General features: G+C 45.8%; 1 protein-coding gene across 1 annotated transcript in view; it reads left to right on the forward strand.

Moving 5' to 3' along the window:
- The window catches only part of DNAH12 (dynein axonemal heavy chain 12), a 1291066-nt gene that overhangs the window by 459565 nt on the left and 812634 nt on the right, over positions 1-18867 (forward strand). The window contains exon 25 of the mRNA XM_086939114.1: positions 13564-13736. Coding sequence (XP_086795240.1) covers positions 13564-13736 — 173 coding nt within the window. The remainder of the gene's footprint in view (positions 1-13563; positions 13737-18867) is intronic.

Genomic DNA, 18867 nt, shown 5'->3' on the forward strand with positions numbered 1-18867 from the left:
GGAGCACATCTCAAACATGCTTCCGTGATAACCAAACGAGATCTGGATTCCCTGCAGTACAGGTAACATTAAAAAAAGTGTCTTAGTAAAAATACTTTCATGTTAAATAATAATCGAAGTTCATTTTATACATTTATTTTAAATGTAGAACAAGATACAAATGTTACAGCATAGTGAACTTAAATTTGGATTAAAGATTTATTTAATGCAAATGCATTAAAGTCTAATTTCTAAAATGTTGTTAGAAAAGACCCACCTAAAGTAAAATGTTTATATTTATTAGGTATTAAAATTAGAAAAGGGTATTATAGAATTCATGAAAATTATTTTAATATTTTTTTAATGTTACATTTATTTTTTTAATAGAAAGGTTGTTAAATAGTACATCCCATAATAATACCTATTTATCCAGTATTGGGGTATCTTTCATAAATTCACATGCCTGAATCATTCCCCGTCGCCGAGGCGGGAGGCGGGAGGCCCAAGGTAAATACAAAAGTAGCGCCAAAAGTAAATAATAATAGTAGTAGGCTAAAAGAAAAAAGCCTAAGGCCTAAATCTTAGTAGCCTATCTACATCATTATAGTAAAAAGAACCGAAGCCGGTTACCACCAATCAGCTACCAGCACCCTCTAGAACCTTATCAGCAGAGGCAGTTCTCCTCAGATTTTCGCCACACGTCGTGTGGTAGGGAGTCTCCCTGAGTGCCACTCAGTTCTTCTACCTTTTCTTCAGAATTTCTGACAGGAAAGCTCTTTTCAAGCCCTGCAGGACTTGTGATAAAAAGAGGGTCCATGTGGATGACCAATGTAAGGACCGCATTTATTGCCTTTATGCCAAGCATGAGGCAAAAAATTGCTAAATCTGCTGTACCTTCCCTACCAAGACCGTTCGGGATAGAGAGGCAAAACCGCTCTTTTGGCTCAAATCTTCTTCGGCTGAAGAGGATGACAGAGCTTCTACTTCCAGCAAAAGAGCCAGATCCCATGACAGCTCTTCAAGTGAGGGAAGAAAACAGCTTAAATTTCCCCATGATGTTTCTGACCCTTTACAGAGGTCACCAAAACTTTCCTCTGGGTCAGCGCTGTCTCCGTCATCCACAGCAGGCAAGGAATCAAAAAAGGCATCTACTTCAAAAACTGTAAGCAAAAGCCATATTAAATCTGTCACTGTGACTACTTCATTGACTGTCTCTGTGACTTCTACTTCTGCCTCTTCATCTACGGCTACTATCTCAACTACGGCCATTAAATCACCTACTCTGTCGACAAATACCTCTACCTTTACCAAGAAACCAGTTCTTGAAGAGTGGTCGTTGAAAAAAATGAAATCACTGTCGACGACCATGTGAACGTCGAGCTCATCGACAGTACCGTTGACGAAGTCTCCGCCATTGATGAAGATTTCATCGTCGACGACAACATTGAAGACCCCTTCAACGATCCTATCGACAGGAAGCCAGTCGACTATTCCGTCGACTAAGAGCTCGTCGACGAAGAGCCCATTGACCACGGATTTGCCTATTCAATCTACAGTTTCTGCTGGGTTAACTCTACCTGCGCAGTCAACTCCTATGTCATCTGGTCTTTACCAACTTAAAACTTTTCAAAGACAGCAGGATTGCAGCATGATCTCACCACTTATGCATTCACGTCTCCTAGACACTTATGTTGAAGATGATGACTATAATGACGAAGATGATGAAGGACCCTTTGGTACAGCTCACGATCCTTCTGAATTAAACATCAAGTGTCAAAATGACGACGAAGATGACGATTACCAAGATCAGTATTACCAGGAAGATATTATTGTTGTACATCATAGATTCCATCACAGGGAAGTTCGCCAAAGGGAAATGAGTCACCTCCCTCCAATGCTCGAGGATCTACAGGCCATGCTGGTGGATTACCGACAGAGGTTTCCCCCACAACAGGCAGTTCCAGAAAACCCACCAATGCCAGCGGTGGTTCCTGTCCCATTTATTCAACCTGAAGCTCCTGCTACACCGGCCCCTCCTTCAGGTCAAGCTGAAAGGGTGCAAGATGACACTATCTCCTCCGAAGATGAAATTGAAGAGGGTGAATTACCTGAAAATACTAACGTTCCGGATCCCTGGGATGATTGTGTAATTCCGATGCCTTCTCCGCCTCTTTCTTCTGCCTTCTGCTTCTCCCTCTGAGGACATCGGGGGCTTTCATAATTTAATGCAAAAAAGCTGCAGCTAGATTTCAGCTGCCAGTTACAGTCGAACAGACAGAATGTTTCCTTCATAATTTCAAGGAAGAGTCCAGGAAAATCACAAGAGCTGCCAATAATAGACAATATCTAGAATGAAGGGGTTAAGATAATGAAGACACCTGCATCTATTCCGGCGGTGCTTCCGTGCATAGAGAAGAAATACGATGCCCCTACCAACAGTCCCTCCTGCCTGATTGGTCACCCACGGCCGGATTCGGTAATTTCACAGGCCGCACAACAACGATCTAAAAATCCTGCTACACCTATCACCACACCACCTGATAAGGAAGGACGTCATCTGGACCTTATAGGCAAAACATTCTCTACCATGGCAGCGGCCTCTATTAGAGCTGCCAATTCTCTAGCCATTATCGCCCGTTATGACCGTCCGATGTGGTCAGACATGGCGGGTCTCATTGACCTCAATCCATAGGCAGGAGGCAAGAAAGATTCTGCTGGAAGGAGAAGGTGCCACATCGGAAACGATATATTGCACTTTGGACATCGTAAACACCAACTTCCGTCAGCTTGCAGGAGCTGCAGTGCTTCGACGCCAGGGATGGCTTAAAACCACCACCTTCAGACCTGAGGTTCAGACAAAGATTCTAGACATGGCCTATGACGGAGAGTCTTTGTTTGGTAAACACATTGATGAGGCCCTCTTAGCTATAAAAATTGACACGGATACCGCACGATTATTAGGCACCCTTCAGTACAGGCGTGAAAATTTCAAAGGAGCAAACGGGCATGGTTTTTCATCAATGGGAGGATACCAAAACCAGCAGAACAGGCAATATCAATCCCAGTGCAGACAGCCTTACAGCCAGTCCTCATACCGTCAATCATCCACAGCTAGTTTCTCTCGTCAAGGTGGTCAAAAGAGATTACAAAATCAAGGGAGAGACACTAGCAGAAAACAGGGATCTCCACAGGGTGCCAGCCATGTTACCCTTCTTACCCGTGGGCACGAAAATTTCAGCTTTTGTTCACAAGTGGCAGGAAATTATATCAGATCGATGGGTTCTAGACCTAGTAACCAATGGTCACACCCTTGAATTCATCAAACGGCCACCTACTACTCTGCCCAGGGGTCATCCTCCCACTCGTCTTCACTTACTATTCAAGGAAGCCTTAACGATGCTCCTCAAGAATGCCATAGAGAAGGTTCCACCATCTCAGAAAGGAACAGGTTTCTATTCTCGTTTCTTCCTGATCAAAAAGAAGTCAGGGGAATGGCGACCGATTCTAGACCTTCGCAAGCGTAACAAATTCCTCAAGAAACAAAGTTTCGGAATGGTGACACTTGCCCAGATTTTAAGTTGTTTAAACAGAGGAGACTTTGTGGCTTCTCTGGATATGGAAGACGCATATTTCCACATACCTATCCACCCCAAACATTGCATATATCTTCGCTTTACATTGGCTGGCTCCCACTATCAGTTCAAGATACTCCCGTTTGGGTTTAAATTGGCGCCAAGCATCTTCACGAAGTGCTCTACCAGTGGCAGCAGCATTGAGAACTCGAGGAATACAAGTATTCCCTTATTTCGACGAATGGCTGCTCAAAGGTTCTTCAGAACACGAAACCAAGGTTGCCACGGCAGACTGTATACATCTCTTTTCTTTTCTGGGGCTGACCCTCAACAAGAGCAAATCACAGTTACATCCTCTCCAAGTCATGCCTTTTCTCTGAGCAAGGTTAGACACGGTCAGTGCAAAGCATTCTTGTCACACGACCGCCAGCTGCGTCTTCAAAAATTGGCAACGTTAATTTCAAAAAGAAGGTCAGTTTCAGTCGTTATGTTTGCTTCGCTCCTCGGAATGTGCTCTTCAGCGATACATCTCATACCCTTAGCACGGCTCAAAATGAGACCTCTTCAGGAGGAATTGCACCTTCAATGGCAACAAGCCATGGGTTCATTCGACGATATTAGCAAGGTCACACAGTGCATGATAAATTCTCTGCATTGGTGGTCACAGACAGAGAATTTAACCCAAGGTCTCACTTTCCTACAGACCATTCCAAACTTCGTTTTAACGACCGATGCCTCCATCAAAGGATGGGGAGGTCATCTGCAGGATTTATAGATTCAAGGAAGATGGTCTCAAGTGCAAAGACAATAGCATATCAACAGACTAGAGCTCTGCGTCATATTTCTGTCTCTCCAAGCGTTCCTTCCAAGGATTGCGGGTTCCTCAGTGCTAGTCCGTACCGACAATACCACCAGCATGTATTATGTCAACAAACAAGGAGGAACAAAATCAGCTACGCTCTCACAGGAGGCTCAGGAATTGTGGGAGTGGATCACACTCCACAAGACAACACTGAGAGCCGAACATGTCAGGGGTCTCCACAATACCCTGGCGGACACGCTGAGCAGTTCTCAGTCCGACTGTCACGAGTGGGAGCTAGAGCAGGAGCAGGCGAACGCAGTGTTCCAGGCTTGGGCAAACCTGCACTGGACCTATTCACAATGAGGGAGAACAGTAAATGCCAATACTAAGGCAACAGGTTCCCTCAACAGGGATCTACAGGGAATTCCCTGTCCATGTGATGGTCAGGGATTTGTGCGTACGCTTTTCCCCCAATACCATTGATTCCGAAGGTGCTCCGCAATATGAAGCTGGAGTGTTGCCATTTAATATTGATTGCACCCCGTTGGCAAAGGCAATATTGGTTCCAGGAACTTCTCCTATTGTCTCAGAACAAGCCCATTCGCCTTCTTTCGACGCCTACAATGTTATCCAGGGACAGAGGGCAAGTACTTCATCTGGACCCACAGTCCCTGCACTTGCATGGCTCCTGATTTCTTAGCGTTCAAGGACTTCAACATTTCACAGGACTGTTGTGAGATTTTGGCCAAATCCTGTGCCCAAAGCACAATTAAGACTTATTGCCTCAAATGAAAGCGATTTTGCTACTGGTGCGAGGTGAATAATATTCACCCAATTCAAGCTCCTGCCAACTGCAAGTTGGTGGTAAATAACGAAAACTGTTAAAAAAGTTTTTAACAGTGCCATGTGGCAGACATACATGCCCTTAGGGCATGTATGTGTGCCACATGTGCACCCATGCACTATTCAGGGGTGCAACAGGGTGTCAATGTGTCACCCTGCCACCCTTGTAGGTCTTTCGCCTTCTTACCGATTCTGTATTTACCGATTCCGTAATTCCCATTCATTCCTATTGGCCTCCAGGCCCATAGGAATGAATGAGGAATACCGAATCGGTAAATACCAAATCGGTATTTACAGAATGTTACCGATTCAGTAAAAATTACCGAATGAATACCTACATACCATTTACCCATTCTAAAATACCGAATTGGTAAAATTCGGTATTTTAGAATCGGTAAATGGTATTCTGATAGATACATCGGCCAGTAGATTCCTCACCTTGTGAATATCCCAATGTGTCAGCAACGTTTGGAAAATTATTTTGTAGCACGCCGGCGTGGACAACGTCACAGGAGCACGGCATCGCGCGCGACTCCGGCTGACGTCACCGACTCCTTATTAGGCCTACGTCGACGTGATGACATCAGTTCCCTTTTTTCCGTGTCGTCGACGCTAACGGTTTCTTGGGATCTCTTGTGTTACTGATAGTAACTTTGTTGCTATTTATGTGTTTCTGTATCTTTTTCGAGTTGCTGTCTTCTGTCGAAGATGTCGTCGAAGAAGACAGGTTTTAAGCAGTGCGGATCGTGTGCCAGATGATGTCCATAACCGATCCTCATGGTGATTGCTTGTGGTGTCTGGGATCGGACCACGATGTTGAAGGCTGTCGATCCTGTTCTAAAATGAACCCAAAGGCTCTGCGAGAACGAGAAGCTAAACTCCTTCTTGCCAAGGTAAAAGGAAAGGATGCCAAGAGGTCTTCGAGATCAAGATCGAGATGCTCGAGGTCGAAGCCGAAGTCGAAGTCGAGGTCGAGATCGAGGTCCCGATCGGAGTCGGCGTCGAAGTCTGCTTCGGGACATGCTTCGGGTTCCTCGAAGAAAAAACATAAGAGGAAGAAGCATAGCTCAAGGCATCATTCCGGCAGGGAGTCGGACTCGAAGAAGAGGTCGTCTTCCCAAAAACATCGTAAGGACTTTTTGTCTCCCTCAGCATCTCGTGAGCCTGTAGGTGAAGCCTCGCCTTTACCGTCCCAAGAGCCTTCTCCGGATCCGGGACCGGATCCGTCTCTAGATCCGTGTCAGTCTTCGGCACATGAGGAAGAAGACGTTGTGGATCCTCAGGCTTCGGCGACTCCGGTGCATCATCCAGAGGAACAGGAAGGTCAAGAAGAAACGATTCTGGTGCAGCCTCCTTTGGAGCAGCTAATGGGTTTGTACCCTCCGTTTCCTGGTCCTGTTCAGGACCCCTCGCATTTCCTTAATGCTATGTATGGCGTGTATGCGAGGGCAATGTACCCCACTGGTGCACCGGCTGGTCCCATGGGTCCATTGTCGTATAACCTGGATGTCCCTCAAGCTTACGCTCCGGCGCCTTTTCTGCCATTTATGCCGACGCCATATCCACCTTGGCTTGGTTCGGCGGCGCCGCCGAGGTCATCGACTCCGCACAGGGCTTCGCCGGCTCCGGAGCGACCTCGGGATCGGAATCGAGGTTTGACGCCGGTTCCGGCATCCCATTCTCAAGCTGTTCCAGCTCCACACTCGACGCCGGCCCCGACTCCGTCGGAGTCGTTACCGGATCCGACGACTTCGGTTCGGTTGGAGAGGTCGAGGCGTAGAGCTCAGCGTCTCATGGAAGAGAAGGGATATGAGGACCCTGAAGTGGAGGAAGGTGAATTTCAGGAACAGGAGTTTTGTTTTGAGGAGCTACATAGTGCAAGTGGTTTGGAACTTTCGCCAGAATGGTAGTTGCCTGCAGTTTCTGATGCACCCTCTAAGGATGTGGCTCCCTACCATGTTGTTATTAAGAAGGCTGCAGAACTGCTGAACTTGACTTTGTCTTCTGTAGAGTTTAAATCTAACATCCTTATTGAGGTTCTACATTCACCTTCTTCTGTTGTTGAGCCGACTCTCCTGTTCACTGAGGCTCTTACTGAACCAATATTATAAGTCTGGAAAAGGCCTCTGTCTGCTCCTGCGGTGTATAGAACAGTGGCGAGACGCTATAGGGTGGCCCCTGGTGACACTGAGTTCTTGACTTCCCATCCTTCACCAGAAAGTCTGGTGGTTCAGGTGGCATGTTCAAAGAGGTCAGCAGGTGCTTTTCCCCAGGTTCCAGGGGATAAGGACTCAAAAAGGTTGGATCAGAATGCTAAGAAGGTATTCTCATCAAGTAGCATGGCCCTAAAATCGACAAATGCTACTTGTCTGCTGGGCAGATATGTACATGCTTTGATGGACACGGTTAAGCAGTTATCATCTAAGCTTCCGGAGGAGGATAGAAAGAACTTCAATGAGGTAGTGTCTGACACGCAGGCTGCGGCTCGCCAGGTGATTCAGAGTGGCATGGACACGGCGGACTCTGTGGCTAGAATAATGGGATCTTCAGTCGCCACTAGAAGGGCCGCTTGGTTAAAGTCGTCCGAATTTTCGACTGATGTTCAGGCTGCTCTGATGGATTTGCCTTTTGATAGCACTGGCCTTTTTGGGAAAAAGGCTGACGCTGCCTTAGAAAGGTTTAAAGATAGTAGAGCGACTGCAAGGTCCTTGGGCTTACAGACAAGAGGCTCTTTCGCTAAGAAGTACAGGGGTTTTGGAAGATCTACTTTTCGTTCCAATAAGCAGAACCAGCAGCAGCTGCAAAATCCTTTGTACAAGTCCTATAGAGGTAGACTAAGGGGTCGTGGTCGTGGACGTCAAGCCTCCTCCTCCTCTACTTCCTCCTCTAATACCCACCCCCCACCTACAACAGCAAAGCCGCCCTAGATCCACCATTCCGGATCATGCGGGTCCTGTAGGGGGTCGGCTTACTTATTTTCTACGAGATTGGGAATCGGTTACATCAGATGTTTGGGTTCTCAATCTCGTAGAGAATGGGTATGCTCTTCCCTTTCGGGAGTTCCCTCCCAATTACCCTCCTTGCCAAGGTTTTTGCTCGGAGGACCACCTGTTGCTCTTGCAGGAAGAAGAGGTGCGATAGAGGTGGTTCCGGAGCAGGAGAGGGGTCAGGGGTGCTACGCCCGGTATTTTCTGATCCCCAAGAAGGATGGCAGACTTTGTCCAATCCTGGACCTCAGGATTTTGAACCTCTATCTCAAACAGGAGAAGTTCAAGATGCTCACTCTTACGCAGGTTCTTCAAGTGCTGATGGAAGACTTGATGGTGTCGATCGACTTACAGGATGCTTATTTCCACATCTCCATCCTGAAGTCACACAGGAAGTATCTCTGTTTTACGGTGGGGTCGCAACACTACCAGTTTGCGAACCTTCCGTTTGGACTTACTACTGCGCCTCGAGTTTTTACCAAGGTGATGGCTGTGGTGGCTGCACATCTCAGAAGGTCAGGGATTCCTGTATTACCTTATCTGGACAATTGGCTGATCAAAGCACAATCTCCAGAGATAGTGCTCCATCATCTGCAAGAGACAACTCAGTTGTTGCACAGGTTGGGTTTTTCAATAAATGTACCCAAATCTCACCTGGTGCCCTCCCAGCGCAACCTGTTCATAGGTGCGGTACTGGACACAACTGTGTGTCGTGCATTCCCTCCTCCTCAAAGGATTCACGACATACAGGAAATTATACCTTTATTTCACAATGGAGCGGTTGTTCCAGTCCTGAAGGTCCTTCGTCTGCTCGGTCTGATGGCCTCTTGCATTCTGTTGGTCAGCCATGCACACTGGCACATGAGGACACTCCAGTGGTGCCTCCCCAGGCAGTGGTATCAGCACAACGGAGATCTCAGGGAGTCAGTGGGGATATCCAGAGAAACTGCGGCGGATCTGTCTTGGTGGGGCGTGGAAGGTAATCTGTCTCAGGGAAAGCCTTTTCAACTGCCTCCATCGGTGTCCACAGTGATAACGGATGCATCCACTCTAGGGTGGGGTGCTCATCTGGGGGATCTGAAGGTCAAAGGTCTTTGGTCTCCAGAGGAAAGGTTGCTTCACATCAACCTTCTAGAGTTGCGGGCCATACGTTTAGCGCTCAAGACCTTCCTCCCTTCCCTTTGCGGTCAGTCAGTTCAAGTACTGACGGACAACACCACCGCGATGTGGTATGTCAACAAGCAGGGAGGAGTAGGGTCGCAGTGTCTCTGCAGAGAGGCTCTGCGTCTCTGGTCCTGGGTTCAGGACCATCAGATTTGTCTGATGGCAAATCATCTGGCCGGGGTTCTGAACATACATGCTGACAGTCGCAGTCGGCGGTTCTCTGCTGACCACGAGTGAAGGCTTCACCCGGTGGTGGTTCGTCGCGTATTCTGGACGTGGGAACTCCTCAGGTGGACCTCTTTGCCACTCAGGAGAATGCTCACTGCCCGTCATTCTGCAGTGTCTAGTTTCCGATGCAAGGGGCACTGGGAGACGCGTTTCAGTTGAGTTGGGACTCGCAACTCCTTTACGTGTTTCCTCCCTTACCCTTGATTCCTCGGGTTCAGAGGATGATTCGCCAAGACCGGGCCAAGAAGGGTGTGGCACACAGATCTTCTCCACCTCTCCTCGTGCCCTCCGCTCCGTCTCCCTTACAGGGCAGATCTCCTCTCCCAGATGGAGGGGCAGGTTCTACACCCCCACCCCCACCTCCAGACCTTACACCTTCATGCCTGGAGATTGAATGGGGCAACCTGAGTTCTTTTTCTCTCCCTCACGATGTGGTGGATGTCATCTTATCAGCCAGGCGTGATTCCACCAAGTCCGTCTATTCTTATAGGTGGTCTAAATTTGTTGCTTGGTGTGGGGAGAAGTCCATTGACCCTTTAAGGGCTTGTTTTTCCAATATTCTTCAATTTGCACTTTCCTTAGCCCAGCAGGGTTTTGCGGTGGCTACTGTCAAAGGTTATTTGTCAGCCTTGTCGGCTTTTCTCTGTTTGCCAGATCAGCCATCACTGTTCAAATCTCCTGCGGTTTTAAGGTTTCTGAAGGGTCTCACTAATACATTTCCTCCTACTCCCTTTATTGTGCCTCAATGGGACTTGAATCGTGTCTTAACCTACTTAATGGGTTCTCCCTTTGACCCTTGTACAGGTGTCCCTTGAGACTTTTGTCTTTTAAAACGGTCTTCCTGGTCGTAATTACCTCGGCAAGGAGGGTAAGTGAACTTCAAGCTCTTAGTTCAAAGCCCCCATTATTGACCATTCATGCTGAAAGAATGGTACTCAGGACCAGGGCTGCTTTTCTGCCTAAGGTGGTAACTCCTTTCCATCTGGGGCATTCCGTTACCCTCCCTACCTTTTATCCTCCCACTCACCCTTCCAAGGAGGAGGAGAGACTTCACCGCTTGGACCCTAAGAGGGCGGTGAGCTTCTACCTGGACAGGACAAGGGAGTTCAGGTTAGATGACCAGCTGTTCGTTGGATTTGCTGGCTGCAGGAAAGGAAGAGCTGTGCACAAGCGCACACTTTCAAGATGGATAATATTATGCATCAAGATCTGCTACTCCCTGGCGGGTAAGGACCCTCCTGAGGGTATAAGAGCTCACTCTACTAGAGCAAAGTCTGCTACTTCTGCTTTATCTAGAGGTGTACCTGTTGAGGATAATTTCAGAGCTGCGACTTGGGCCTCCCTCCACACTTTCGCAAAGCATTACTGCTTGGATGCCGAGGTGAGGAGGGACGGCCACTTTGCGCGCTCTGTCCTTCAGGATTTTCTGGTATAGGAGAGTGGACACCCTCCTCCATGAGTGGGGACTGCTGTGGGACTCTATTCACAAGGTGAGGAATCCACTGGCATATGTATCTATCAGAAGAACAAGTTACTTACCTTTGGGAACGCTTTTTCTGGTAGATACAGTATCTGCCTGTGGATTCCTCACCGAACCCACCCGCCTCCCCATTGTCCACTCTGCTATACCTGAGTTTATATATTTTTATGTATATTTATATTTGTATATATATTGAGTTTTTCATACCTTTGCTACGCACTGTGTCTGCTGTTTTGAATTGTATGTACTATGTACACTGTATATATGTATATCTACTGTCATTGGTCCGTCCAGGTGCCTCGAAGGCACGGAAAAAAGGGCGGAACTGATGTCATCACGCCGACTTAGGCCTAATAAGGAGTCGGTGACGTCAGCCGGAGTCGCGCGCGATGCCGTGCTCATGTGACGTCGTCCACGCCGGCGTGCTACAAAAGAATTTTCCGAACGTTGCTGACGCTGGGGGATATTCACAAGGTGAGGAATCCACAGGCAGATACTGAATCTACCCGAAAATGCGTTACCGAAGGTAAGTAACTTGTTCTTTAGCTACATCTGGCCCTTAGTCCTTAGGCTTTTTTCTTTTAGCCTACAACTATTATTATTTACTTTTGGCACTACTTTTGTATTTACTGTGGGACCCCCGCCTCGGCGACGGGGAATGATTCAGGCATGTGAATCTATGCAAGATACCAATACTGGATAACTGTAGTTACAGGTAAGTAACTTGTTTTCTTTTTTATTTATGTATAACTTCTTTGCCATAAAATAGAATGTATATATACTTTTAAAAAGTCAAAATACATTAACTAATTTTAACATTATTTCTTAAGAGGTTCTATTTTGAGTCCTTGCTTCCAATTATTTTCTATAAGAGAGTGTTGCAGTATCAGTGGCTGGCCATGTATTGTCCTGGGCTTACTCCAGGTCTGAGCTAGAGTACGTTTGCTACTGGTTTGGGTCCTTCTTGGCTGTAATAACTTTAGGAGTACAGCATGTGAATAGCAAATGACATACTCTTTTTTTGGGTGGGTATCTGTTCCTCCTTAAACCCCTCTTTAGCCCTCCCTAAATCACTTCTTAGTCCTCCCTAACCCCCTCCCCCATTTAGTAGCATATTTTCTCCATTTCCAGCCACTCCTCTTGGTCCCTTCCACATTTACTACTAAGAGGTGGATTACAATGGCGTCCGGAAACTCTTCCGACAAATCGGTTTCGGAATTGTTTCTGACCGACTTGGGTTCTGCTAGTCTTACCGACCGATTACGATGCTTCCCAACATTGTTCGGTCGGACTCGCATTTACTTCAATGGATGCCTGTGTGCTGAACAAGAACACAGGCTCCTGTTGCAAAAATGGGTGGTTTGGGAAAACCATGCACCCTGTGATTTCCACCCAATGGTGCCTGCCACACTGTGCATGGTTGATAAGAGGGGTCCCTTGGACCCCAACCAGAGGCCTATGGGCCCCCAAAGTCAGATTCCAACAGCCGTTTTGTGTCGGGCAGACCGATTCGGAACGGCTGTCCAAATTGGTCATTGTAATCACTCATTCGGAAAGAGGGTCCATAGAGCTGTACGATTTGGCTCTGAATGACTCAGGCTGTCCGAATGCCGTTCAGAACCGAATCGGACAGCCTGAACGGTTTCATTGCTTTGTAATTTGTCGTCTGGAAAGGTGTCTGATTCGGTCGGAAACATAGGTTCAGAATCGGATTTGCCTAATCCGAATCCCGTTCGAAGCCTTACCGGATGGCATAGTAATTGACCCCTAAGTAGTAAACTTACATATGTGAGGATCTCCCTATTGAAATTATAGGAGAGGTGTAAGTGGAGATTCCCACCTATAGATTTGAGAATTGCATTCAGTAGTAAGTAGTACTACTTTGTGTAATTCAAAATGCAGTTTGTGAATGAGGCCCATGGAGCACAGATTGCAAGACTTTGTAACTCATGCATATTTATCAACAGGGATGAGTGAGCCTTTTACATGGACATCTGTTACTCTTGCGCCCCACCTTTTTCAGTTTGATTTATGGAATGTTCAGTGACTTTTATTTTGCTGGAAAACTTAGGATCTTGCCATTCGATGATTGCGAGTGGATAATCGGTCCTGGGCATCAACACCTCCACTCTTATCTCCTCTCAATCAGGCTTTTTTCAACGCACTGCAAATAGTGTATGCACCTTCTAAAGTTCAGATCTATCAAGGCTCCAAAGGAATATGTTCTCACAAACCAAGAGATGCAAATACATTGAGAAATAATTAAGAAACTGACCTCTTAGTTCTGTGCTCTGTTCATAAACGTATAAATAATACTCTGCTTTTGTTATGGTTTCTGGACACGGCTGTATCTTGGAAACAACTTTGTTTAAAAATAATATTTGACTCTTTAAAGTGATTTTCGACATGCTAATTTGAATTATGTTTGCTAACATTTCCTTTTCGATCCTTGTGGAAATAAGCAATAGTTTATGTGCCCCGCCTGAAGATTCCCTCTGTTGTTTGCAGGAGTCTCGCATGATACAGACTTCCAGTGGCTCGCTCAGCTTCGGTACTCCTGGGAAGATGAGAATGCCCGCGTGCGCATCATTAACTGCAATGTAAAGTATGCCTATGAATACCTGGGCAACTCCCCGCGGCTCGTCATCACTCCTCTGACAGACAGATGTTACCGCACTCTGGTACGTCTTTCAACAGATCTTTTAAGTTGCGTTATAAATAACTTCAGACAAACACCTGCTGCCAAATATATGCTTTCTAGGATGTCAAACGTGTTCATTCTCGGCAAATAACACCTTATATTTTGGAAAACTGAGGAGAGTAGTTGTCATTCATGATTTCTTGTGAAGATATTGAGTTTTTGGAACTTTATGCAATTGTCTTTTGACATATCGGGCTGTGGTATTCTAAGCTTTGCTACTGAGGGGGAAGTGGCACAGGTCAACATTTCTACCATTACCCAGTCACAAAGGTAATTTTATATATTTCAAGACCCCCTTAACAGGGATTGTTTCATCCTTGTTCACATCGCAGAATTTATTTTTGCATCCTCCTTGTGATTGGACATACAATAATTTACAGTTAGCCTTCAAAGTATCAAACAGTGTGGTTAAGATAAGATGGTTGATTTCTGACGATTGTTTTATGACCATCTCATTTTATACATAGCGATGCGTAGCTAATGTTTCTGATTATGGTAATCTGAAATATAAAGGGTTTTTGTGTTCCTTGTGATCAAGAAGAAAATACATGGTGTATGTGTCCTCATTAAAAAAGACAGAGAAGGCCAATTTTAAAGGAACCCTGTATGAATTGGTGGTCTTTGGCACTGTTAAAGGATCCCAGGTTTGGTGGCCATAATAAGTTCCCATGAAAAACGTGTAAGATATTGATCGTTACCTCAACCTGTGCCAAGGGAGTGTTTTAGTAAATATGTCATGTTACGGTTATTTATATTGCGCATGACTCACCCCCCAAAAGGGTATCTCGGCTCAGAAGCCATCCGACAACAGGTAGCAGTCACCGAAAACAATCCCTAAAACAGTTCAGTTTTGAGTAATTTCCTAAATTTGAGATGATCCATGTAGACATGTATGTGAACTGGGAGGGCATTCCAATAGAGAGGGGTCAGATAAGAAAACGCTCTACCCCCGAACAAGACTTTTTAAATCTGAGGAAATGTGAGCAACCTTTTGTCTTCAGATGGTAGAGCCTTTCCAGGACTGTAAGGGGTGAGTTCCGAAGCTAAATATCGAGGACCCTTCCCTATTAGGGTTTTATGAGCCATGCAACACATTTTAAAGACAATCCTCTTGCGAAATGGTAACCATTGTGACAAGCATAAAAGAGGAGCAGATGGAGACCTTGCAGGAGCATTACAAATAAGGTGAGCTGCTTTATTTTGCACCACCTTTAGTCTTGTCAACAAGGTCTCGTTAATAGAGGCTAATAAAGTATTGCCAAAATGCAAGCGACTCACCACTAAGGCTTGGACTAGTATCTCCATTTTTGAGGAAGGACAAAATGGAAAGGACTGTCTTAACAGAAGTGACATATGAAAACAGAGGCCCGTAGTATTACGGACTTGATCTGCCATAGACAGAGATTAGTCCAGGTACACGCCAAGATTTTTAAGAACCGTTTTAGGGGTTGAAGCTGTACCAAGTACTTCTGGTCACCAATCAGAAGTCCATATGTTATTCAGTTGAAGACGATTCTCTGTCATCCAGACCACTAAGGCTCTCAGGCTGTCTGCAGACCGTTCTTTTACTATGCTGGACTCACAGTCAAAAGAAATCAAAAGCTGGTTGTCATCCGCTGAGAAATACAATTCCAAACTGTATGTCTTCACAATCCTGGCTAGGGAGCCACATAGATATTAAAAAACTTAGGGCTCAAATAAGAGCCCCGAGGAACACCCTTGTCCATTGGTACCGCGCTGCATCGAAAAGTACCCAGAGTAATAAAGCTCTCAAACCTGTTTAACCCCTTCCATGCTGGGCCGTTTCCGCCGCTGTGCGGTAAACAAAAGAACAGGGCGGGGCTGTGACGAACCCCAGCCGTCATCAGCACACGAGCGCCGCAGAGCGTGACGGCTGGGGTTCGTCACCAGCATGGAAGGGGTTAATAGGGCTTTTGTTACAACAGCGTGCTATAATTTTTCCTGAACTCAAGATTTAAAACTCTGGTGTAGGTATTTTGTCTGCCATATCACGAGGGGGAGCCCAGTTCATTGAAATATTCCACTCATAAGTCTGTCTGACACCCTGTAAAACAAGCATTTACAATGCAATAAGTCTCGCAGTACATTGTTTTGATCTATTGGCATTGAAAAGGTTATCGTTTTTTTCCCACTTCGTGCAGCATTAATCAAGTAATGGCGTTGTAAATGACAATGTCTTTTACCCCCTGTTGACCCTGCAAAGCTCATCAGCATGTGCCCGTCATCGCTGAGAAGTGTGAGGAACCCACCATGGAGGTAATGCAAGAAAGACACACTGGCGGACAAGTTTACAACTTGAACAATTCTATTATCTGAATGGAGTAGTCTAGAACACCAGTATCCAGCAGGGGCGCTGCCGAGCAACACTCTACAGGACAAAGAAAAGTTCTTTAAATCTACTCATGTCTTCTGCCCCCGACATGAACTATCGGGGGAGCTTAGAACCCTCTTCAATGCAGGGAGTGATTCTTATGAACAACCTAGACAGGAACCCTAATAAGGTGGGAAAGTCAATGGGGTGGAGGACAATAAGATTTTGTGTGGACCAGTGGACATGAAGCAATAGATAGGGCCATGACTAAGGCACACACCTGCAAAATGCCGTCCTCTCTCTGACCCGGGTGCCGGGTCTGTGAGGCTGGACACCACCAGGGACACAACTAACTAGCTAGGACCATCAGGTCAATGCCCGGCGGGCTGGCAGGACCGGAGGCCGCCTCACTGCAGGGATACAGGCTCGTCCATAGAATTCCTAAAGGTAATAAAAGGGGTTTGTAAACTGTGCTGCGCATCCACACATCCATCTCACGATGACACCCCGGTCCACTCCTCACCGAAACTTGTTCCCAGGGCAGGTGGATGGCCAAGTGCCCTGTAAACCCCAGAAGACCCCATGGCTACACCCCCTTACCTCGCACAATCGCCACGGGAGGGAAGGCGATTGCAGCAGCGCCAAGAGCAGGCACCTGTGTTGAGGCGGGGTGGGGCTTTGACAGTGTATTAATATCTGAGTCCTGATTCACAGGCCTGGTTCTTGGAATGTGCAGGCTACTGTGCCATGACACAGACATTCCTAGCGCCTGTCACAGCGTTCTGAGGCTTTGCAGCGCACTTCAGAACGAGAGCACAGGCTCGCCTCTGGCGTGTCTACATGACTGAGGCCAAAAATTTACAAAAAAGGACACGAGGTACCTTCGAGTATTTTGAAATATATATAGTTACAGATATTATTTGCCATTGAAGTACTCCATAGTCTAGTGCCTCCAGTTACTCAAAATTAAGCAGTTATAATGTTAAAGTTAAGCGCTTCTAGAACTCAAAAGGTGCAGTGCAAAGCCTCAAAACAGGAACAGCATTGAGGCTTCCCTGTGCGCGGTACAGCAAAGGATGGCGTTTTTGCACTTGGGAAGACAGACACAGGCGCAAATAACATAACAGGTATTTGTGAACTCTGGTATTCGGGATGCCTACAGGCTCTTCACTTGTGGTCGAACAAAAGCGCTTCTGCGTCCTTGCAACACTTAAATCGAGCGCTTTGAGATAAAAGAAAGCTAAAAGCAACCAGGCACTTAGAGTAGCAAAGCCCCCTGAATGAGCTTTGGTTTCGTCTTCGATCTTTTATCTTTATGGGGCCACATGTTTCTAATTAGCGTGGAGGCGCGCACTGCCTTGACCTCTCAAAGAAAAAAAATCTTAACAAAACCAAGATTTTTTCCTTTGACATTGCGCTCCTCCACGCTAATTAGAAACACATGGCCCCATAAAGATAAGAAAGTGCTTTGCGACAGCAGCAAAGCAGACAAGCCTGTCCGGATCGGCCGGACGAAAAGGCGAAAGGGCGTCACCATAAAACCCTCCTTTCCAATGGCAGGCCACCGTTTAGCATAAACGGTGACGCCAGCCAATGAAAATGAAGGGCGGGGCTTCGATTACCCTTCTCAAATCTACTCTCCTACAATATCTCTCGGCCAGCGGCCAGCGCTTTGAGCTGCAACGCCAGGCGAAACCTAAAAAGGGGAAATACCACATTGAAATCCTGATCATCTGTGCAGAATTTCCCACATTTTCTTAATTGATGACACCAAAGGATTGTGTATTGGTTCTTCTCAGGGCTCTATCAGGGGAAAATGATCAATGCAAATGATGTGAACAGAAACCGAGATGTGTTTTTAGTGAAATCGATTAGCTATGTATTTCCTAGAGTTCGATGTAATGGTACTTTAATACCCGAACTTCACAAAAGTAATTGTGTTCAAAATATGAGAAAAGGCATACAAAGACCCAATTTTTTTTAAGGCAACATGGAGGAATGGGGACTTGACTTGAAATATTATTTTAATGTGGACAAAAAAAGGAACTGTAAACTTTTAAATATACACCATATCAGTGCCTGTTAATTTTCAGCAACAAATGTTCCAAGTTCATAACGGGTAAGGAATTCAAGCGTAGGGAAACTATGGCCCTTGTACATTTCTGGGACATGTGCCCAAACTAATTTATATCAATGTAAAATATATAAAATATATGTAGTACTCTATCCGATTAACACTGTGACAGAATTCTTGATTGCTGGATATGGTTGAATTTCTTTCTTCCTGTTGGTTTTTGACCAATGAACGGATTGTGTTTTAGATGATATTACGATTTTCATATATTAAAAAAATGGTGATGAATACAGCCTTTGTAAATTTTCCTGAAATATGGTGATAGAATCTGTGAAAAAAAACACAAATCTGGAATCTCTGAAGTCCATAGGTAATCTATGCCTGTTGGGATGTCAGACTTCTATGCGGTAACTGTAGTAAAGCTGGTGTTGGTCACCAATCCCTAAGATGCACTGCCTTTGTGCAGGCCCGTAGGCCAATCTGACTCCAGCAATAGTACAGTAACCTTTTCTTATCCCACGTTTGTCCACCTTAAACCAATTTCTATCCATCTTGTGTCCATTTTTAACCATTCCTGAATAAAAATTAAGCATCGATATTCAGATCTTATGTGTTTTATTAGCAGCTTTATTTTGTAAATTTTTTGGGGGAGATTTCTATTGCGCGAACTCGACCAGAAGGTATTGGAGCGCTTTACATGAGCAC

This window comes from Lissotriton vulgaris, chromosome 9 (genome assembly GCF_964263255.1).
Source record: "Lissotriton vulgaris chromosome 9, aLisVul1.2, whole genome shotgun sequence".
In the NCBI taxonomy this organism is placed as follows: Eukaryota; Metazoa; Chordata; class Amphibia; order Caudata; family Salamandridae; genus Lissotriton; species Lissotriton vulgaris.